General features: G+C 42.4%; 2 protein-coding genes and 1 non-coding gene across 3 annotated transcripts; 1 reads left to right on the forward strand and 2 right to left on the reverse strand.

Moving 5' to 3' along the window:
- Positions 1 to 139: 139 nt before the first annotated feature.
- On the forward strand, positions 140 to 1593 carry LOC108017125 (uncharacterized). Its single transcript, XM_017084093.4, has 2 exons — positions 140 to 851; positions 1039 to 1593. Exons 1-2 carry the CDS (start codon positions 300 to 302, stop codon positions 1273 to 1275), a joined length of 789 nt encoding a protein of 262 aa, XP_016939582.3. The 5' UTR covers positions 140 to 299; the 3' UTR covers positions 1276 to 1593.
- On the reverse strand, positions 1323 to 5045 carry bur (GMP synthase burgundy). The gene is made up of 9 exons (XM_017084079.4): positions 4938 to 5045; positions 4559 to 4863; positions 4012 to 4312; positions 3850 to 3946; positions 3225 to 3594; positions 2927 to 3119; positions 2467 to 2868; positions 2218 to 2409; positions 1323 to 2160 (listed from the first exon to the last, which is right to left on the reverse strand). Exons 1-9 carry the CDS (start codon positions 5025 to 5027, stop codon positions 2059 to 2061), a joined length of 2052 nt encoding a protein of 683 aa, XP_016939568.3. The 5' UTR covers positions 5028 to 5045; the 3' UTR covers positions 1323 to 2058.
- On the reverse strand, positions 4395 to 4530 carry LOC118876860 (small Cajal body-specific RNA PsiU2-38.40.4). Its single transcript, XR_005013799.2, has one exon. It is a non-coding gene; the product is annotated as a small Cajal body-specific RNA PsiU2-38.40.4 (non-coding RNA).
- Positions 5046 to 7540: the final 2495 nt, after the last annotated feature.

Raw genomic sequence — 7540 nt, forward strand, 5'->3', positions numbered from 1 at the left:
GAAAAGCGGACAATAAGTTCCCTCAATATATCCCATGTCCTCTTTATTTTCCCCATTAATAACTTAATTGTATCAATTATAAGATGTAAGACACAACAGTGAGTTGATATTATTATTATGTAGTGGAAAATAAAGCATAATATCAATAGCCGAAGTTGTTTTGGTCAAAATGGGAAATAAGAAAATTCTAGGAGAGAAAATTTAAATGGCTCGAATTAAATTGTCAAAACCAGAAACTCAATTTAAAAAATTGAATCACTTTGTAAAATTTGTAGTAAATTAAATCTCAAGTAGCCATAATGAAAAGAAAAGGAAGAAAACTCTCCGTTGCTTCCAGCACGCAGTTCTATTCCCACTCCGAGAAGCCTTCTTTGGGAAGAAGTAGAGCCTTACTGCTGGCAAAACTGAAGAGGAAGGAACGAAGTCAGACTTCCTTTGACTCCACCACGGGATACTATTCCTACACTGATGAGACCTCCTTGAGAAGGGCCTCAATCACCTTCTCACCCAGTCCGAAGTTCATGCAAAACGCCCAGGTAAAATTAAAGTTAATCGCCCTATATGAGGACCACGAGTGCTTGTGGAATCAGTGTCACCAGGATTTCTTCAACTTCGAGCGCAAGGATCAAATCTGGGAGGCGATCGCCAACGAAATGAAACTGGACTCGCCCCCGGAGTTTTGGAAACATTTAATCCACAGGCTGCGCTACAATGTGGAACTGGAGCGTATCCAAGAGCAGGAGGCGAGGTTTTCGGGCGGAACTGTGCAACCCAAACTATACTATACGGATAAACTCCTGTTCTTAAATCACATGTTTAGCAGAGAAAAAAGAACTACGCCTAAGGAGGTGGTAAGTTAATTGTTAATAGTTAAAAACACATAGCGATTATGTCTATCAAAACTAAATAATTGTTTAGTATCTTACATTGCATTTTATTTGTTACATTTAATATGGTATCATTCACCTTTTAAGTGTGTAAGTCTTGTATTTCTTTATTTTTCCCCCTAAAGTATATTATTTTATTTTCTTCAATTAGCCTATGCCGGTCAAGCCTTTGGAAGTTACTATCGAAAACCAATCTTCAAGAAACCTGCGTACAGTTAGAGAAAAAACAAAATCTCGTACGCCCATCAGCGAAAAGTTGGCCTCCCTCGAGAAGTTGAGAAACAACCAAAGTAGCAAGTTGGTTCTATCCCGAGAAGCCTTTCAAAAAATGCAGAAGGTCACCAGTGGAGGACCTTACTTTTTAACCAAGACAAAGAAAAATTCCTAGGATTAGGTTATCGAGAGTCCTAACTAAAGAGCATGCAACACAAAGACTTAAATCAATTTTTCGTTTTATTACATTTCTTGTATCATAATCGGTTTGTTTTTTCTGGTTTTGCCATTTTTTAAATATAGACGTTTTATATAACAATTCATAATTTTAGCTTACAATATTTTTGTTTCGTATTCTTACAATCTTTTTTTTATGCCTTTTGCCACGAAAACATATGCTCTCTTGCAAATATACAACTTTCAGAACTTGAGTTTGCAATTATTTAATATCTGTATGTATATAATATATATATTTTATGTATATAACTAAAAATGCGTTATTAATTAATTGTTTTTGTTTGTTACGTGGTTTGTGGGCACATTCCTTTTCACAAAAGGAACAAAACATGAAAATGTACATAAGTATTATTGGCAAATAGTTTGCCATCTGTGTTAGATCTCGATTCGCTTAATTCCGCATTAATTACAAACACACACACACACATGTATCATCGATATTATGAACCTGAATTGTTTTCAATTTTTGAAGCGGCAGTCCCAGTTCTGTATTTGCGCCTCCTAAATTGCTCGTTTTACGTGTCTCTCTAAAAGGCAGGAGCAGCTGCGATGGCCTCAAAGGGCTAGGATCGATCCATCCGCCGTTCGATCGTTATACCAACTGACCGACCGACCGATCGGCCATTGTCCTATCGAGCGCCCGCCGCTTATTGGTTGGTTGATTATTGTTTGTCTCATCTACTTCTATGAAATGGCTGCTGAAAGTTTTGGTTTGAACGCATCATTCCCACTCGGTGGTGCCCGGCGGCTTGGCTGTCAAGTCGTAAAGCACCCTCGAGATTCCATCCAGCTTGGATATGTCTTGCACAATTTGATTTAGGACCTTTGAACGGATGACCAATCAGTATACACATTTCAAGCAGTTGGATAATGTACTTACTTGCACTGGCAGTTGCACGGATCCGGGTTCAGCTGGCACACCAGTCATAAAGTCGTTCGTTATGAACGGGCGCAGCACCACCGATCTTCTGCAGGAAGGTGTGCGGTTAATGGGATCGCGATCAAAGTGCACGGGTATGAGAACGACAGGCATCTGTGAGATTTTCCGATACAGTCCAGCTTGCATTATTATCTGAAATGGGTATAACATTTAATAAAACTTCTTTTAGCGTACCCTATATAAACCTACATCGTTGGCGATGGCATCCGCCTGCCTTAACTGCATTAGTACAGCCGAGCCTAGTGTGGTGAGCGTGATATCCGTCACCAGATACTGCACGGGATCGCCGAAGATGTAGCACACCCTGTTCACGTTGTGCAGGATGCGCGGTATGATTTTGGCGAGGAAGAGAAGGTCCTGCCAATTGGGCTCCTGACTCGTGGACAGGCCTACAACGTAACTGTATGACCGCTTGTCGCCCTGCACGCCTACGGAACGGATGGGCAGCAGGGTGGCCTGGATCTGCGAGTTGGCGGAGATTCGCAGCAAGTCCTTCTGCTCCGCCTCGCTGGTGGCGCCCGTTACCCGGTTGATCAGAGCATGATTCTTCTGCAGCTTGTTTTTGTAGTCCACGATCACGCGGGCAATCACCTGTTATGTATTAACCAATTTATTAAACGCAACTAGGAAGTAATTGCAATAAACATGCCTGAGTCTCAGAGTAGTCCTTCTCCATGTATGGCTCCTCCGCGCAGAGAACGCGGATCGCCAGGCCTGGACCAGGGAAAGGCTGCCTCTCCACAAGCTCCGGCGGCAGACCCAGATCATTGCCCAGATCGCGCACCTCATCCTTGTGGAAGTCACACAGTGGCTCAACAACACGTCCCGCATTGCGAAGCTCTCTGAAACATTGAGACGACGGAAGTTAGTAAATCGGAAATATTTAGTCATGATTTTATCAAATCAATCTGTAAGAGAGAAGGAGTAAAGTGTTATGATCAAATTACCTGATCAAATCCGTGTCATTGTGGTGCGTTTTGATTGTTTCTGCATTCGTGCTGACCATGTTCGAGGCAGACTCGATCAGATCTGGTCGGAGGGTTCCCTGAGCCAGCATAACCTCTTCGGGCTTCAGCTTCAACTCGGCCACCACGTCGTTGGTCACCTTGACGAATATATCACCGATTATCTTGCGCTTTTCCTCCGGATTGTAAGTCTGACAGAGCATGGGCGTCTCCACGACGGAGTACTGACCGGGCCTTTTGACCTGCGTGGTACCTTTAAGGAACGTGAAGCCTTCCTTGCGCACAATCAAATCGATGCCAATATCGCGCAGCGAACGTTCCACTTTTTCACTTTCTTTCTCGCGCATGAAACCTATGTGTAGAACACAAATTTTTTAATATCAATGTGTAGTTAAAAGATATATACTATTTTAAAAGAGGCCTCAACATCAAAAGATAGTTTTTAAAGTATTTTCAAATGCTGAGTGATCTCAAAATGTTATACTTTTATAAGTTCAACATAGGCTTTTTCATGACAAGCATATTCTGCTTAAAAAAACCTTATTTAATATAATGTTATATTCTTATGATGGATTTAATTTGGTCTCTTATCTCTTGTATATCATACCATTATCTACATGCACGGCAATTATCTGATTAGGATACAGGGCACGGCGAAGCAATGCTGCACACACACTTGAATCCACGCCGCCACTGACCAGCAGCTGTAAAAAGTAGGTATCATTAAAATATGCTAGACTTCGCTAGACAAAAATATTTCCAAACTCACCAACACCTTATTGTTGCCCACTTTCTCGCGAATGTACCGTATGCACTCCTCCTTTCGGCTTCCCATGGTGAAGTTGGGGGTCAGTTCGCAGATCTCGTACAGGAAGTTCGACAGCATTTGTTTGCCATTTATGGTGAGGTCCACCTCTGGGTGGAACTGGACGCCGTAGATGCGGAGTACCTCATTGTAAATGGCCGTCACAATGCGGTTTGTGGACCAGCCACCGATTTTCAGATTCTCGCCCACTCGCTCCACGCTATCGCCGTGGGTTAAAAGCACGGACTGTGTGCGACTAAGGCGACTGTGGGAACAGAAAAGGGTTATGTTAGTAAAAACAAGTCATCCAGGTATGCTAACTCAATAATACATTTCGGAAGTAGTAAATATGTCTGGCCACGTGTAGATCAGTTCATAGACTGCCCTAAACTGAAATGTTCTTGGCATTAAATTTGATCTGGCAGCATTGTATCAGCGCTTAAATAAACTTTATCAATTCAGGCACTTTCTTGTTGCTGCTATTCCCAAATCTCCTGTATTCCTGGCTCACCTGAAAAGCGGGCACGAGGTCTCGATCTCGATGTTCTGTTGGCCATCTTCCCGGACATCCTTCTTGAGAACTGTGCCCCCGAACTCTTTGTTGATCAGCTGCATGCCGTAGCAGATGCCCAGCATGGGTATCTTAAGCTTGAACAGATCGGGATCATAGCTGGGCGCATCCTCTGCGTAGACAGAGTTGGGTCCCCCGGAGATGATGATGCCCCGATAGCCATTGTTACGTATTGTGGCCGCCGGCGTGTCCAGTGGCATAATGTCTGACTCCACAAGCAGTTCGCGAACCTTGCGGTCGATAACCTGAGGGGAAAAATGCATTATATATTTAGTAATTTTAAGCAGAGATTTTCTAGAAGCCTTGAGGATGAGCTCACCTTGCCGTACTGTGCTCCCGCATCGAGTATAACAATCTTATCGTGCCGGAGGCCGTTCTCCGCTGTGCCCAGAAATATGTTCGAGTTCATTTCTTTATCGTTGCAGCACTGCAAAGAGCAAAAATTTGAATGTCAGTCAAGTAATCGCCGAAACAAACACCGAATCTCGACTGGCTGGTGGTGTCGTTTCTGCGGCTTATTTATGCTCCAGTTGTGGCTGCAATTGACTCTAAAGAAACAAGGCTAAAAGCTGGCTAGGAGGTGGGGGGAAACGGGGTTTAGTATTGGGCAATCGCGTGGATTGAGATTCAGGGAGGTACAGAGGGCTCACATACCGGCAATATCTTGTGGAGCACTCGCAGAAACATTCAACATGCAGCTGGCCAGGACGCTCTACGATAGACAACAAACATTGGCAAAGATTTTTCGTCACAGAGAGGTGAAATGTGCAGTGTGGAAGGAAAACTCCAATGCGAAAACTCAAAGCGAAGAAAAAACAAGGCCAAAGAGGCGACGCCTACGAAAAATGATTTGCGGTGCGGGGTGGCGATTCTGATTTATACACCCTTTCTAGGGGTAATTTTTATTGGGATTTTACTAGCACGTTTTATTTTTGGTTCAAATCAGGCGACTATTTAAAAATCGTTAATGTAATGTTTAGATAACGTCGAAAATATGCCTTAAATGGTCATTTTTTTGTTAATATTAATATGGAATTTAGATTTAAGGAGTGAAGATTGCATTTTTATGAGATTACTACAAATAGAGTTACCATTTCATTGATTTATTGTTGTTTTTTTTATTGTCTTTTTATAATAAATATATTTCCTTAATTTTTTTAACCTTTATAATTGTGAAAACTTCAAAATAACAATTGTGCTTGTCTCAGATAGTGTTCGGATGTAGTTACATTGTACTTATAGAAGGAGTCGTAAATGTATGGTTAGATACCATCACAAATCTGCTTAGAAATACATTATTTTGTAAATTTGAATAATAATTTTGTTATTTTGCTTGCCATGTTTAGATTTAAAGAATAAAACTAGAATCTACAGACCAGAGTTACTATTGCATAATTTATTTTTGTTTTTTTTTTATAATAAATGTATCTAAAACACCTTAATTTTGAAGTCTAGAATAACAACTGATAATGTTTTGGATGTGGAAGGGATCTTTTATTGGAAGACATTTTAGCAATAATCCAGTTGAATAATACTCTATTACCAACTGAAAGGGAATACAACGTTCGGATCTCCGAAATTATCGACGATTTTCTTATATTATAGAATACAAATTTGGGTGCAAGATGATGAGGATGTGAGGAGGAAGCGGAACGTAATGGGATGTGGGGAGGGGTCGCCGGCTACTGACCGCCAGATGACGGGCCAAAATCCAAAAAAGAGAGTGAGAGCGGAAGCGAGACAGAGAGCAAAAGATGAGAGAAGAGAAATGGCAGGTAAACGAAAACAGAGAAACATAGCTGTAAAGGAAAATGCGCAAGGAAAATGGCACAAAAATAAACAATAAAAAGAAATGTCAGGAGACAAATTAGCAGTGGCAACTCTGCTAGTTTTCTTTTGTTTTTCTTATTTATTTTTTCGTTTTCTGCAGCAGCAACAGCAAAAAGAAAGCCAACTCCAGGGGTTAAAAGTGCATTAGGTCACTGATGCGTTGCGATGCGAAGCCTGTGATGTAAGCCCTGTTCTTCTTTGGGCTCTCTCCTCTTTTTTTTTTGATAACACGAAGCAAAAGGTTATCAGAAACAAAAACGTCACGAAAAACAACAACAAAAGTGGGAGGCCGCGTGCTTGTAACTTAATACCCATTCAGCAACCACACACGCGAGCACACACCAACACACGTGGAGCCGCCTACAAGCGGCGCTTATAACCACAAAATGGCCACGAGAAATGTTTTGCAAAATATATACAAAATAGCAAATGGACGGAAAAAAAGATGAAAAAAATGCCAAATGCGTTTGAAGCAGATTGCAAATGCAACGGGCGGCGAAGGGGGTGGTGAGTGGTGCGCTGACTTGTGGGTGGAGCTGTGCCGCATGGCGATTTGGTTGGGAATGGCAGATCTTCAGCCATATATGTAGCCTCTCACCTGCTCGTCGTGTTGGCCTGGCAGGCGGTTTTTCCAGGGGGGCGGAATGTCCGTGGGCAAGGCCGTGGAAAACCGTGGCAAGCAGCGGAAAACTTAATGCTGAAGTACTAGGTTCGCGATCCGTTGTTAGCGGTACCCCGTTCGCCTCTCGACGTCGCACTCTTTGCCAAATTTCTTTGGCTGCTGCAGCTGCTTTTCCGCGTTTCCACGGCTGCTCGACACCGCTGGCAAAGTGTTCACTAAGATTTTCACGGCTGCAACTCGGCTGCTTTCGACTGGCAGCTTCTAGGCACTTTCCTTTGGCTTTTCTTTGCAATTTTTTCGTGAATTAAAGCCGAAAGATGACTTATTGACGAGCGTATGACCGTAACTTGGGGGGCGATAGAATCCGCCCGTTTGCGGCAAAGGAAAAATACTAAATGCGTGAGAAGTAGGTATTTTTTGGGGATAAATACAAACGCGATATATCGTTTGACTCTGATGGCTCGAGAACG

This window comes from Drosophila suzukii, chromosome 2L (assembly GCF_043229965.1).
Source record: "Drosophila suzukii chromosome 2L, CBGP_Dsuzu_IsoJpt1.0, whole genome shotgun sequence".
Taxonomy (NCBI): domain Eukaryota; kingdom Metazoa; phylum Arthropoda; class Insecta; order Diptera; family Drosophilidae; genus Drosophila; species Drosophila suzukii.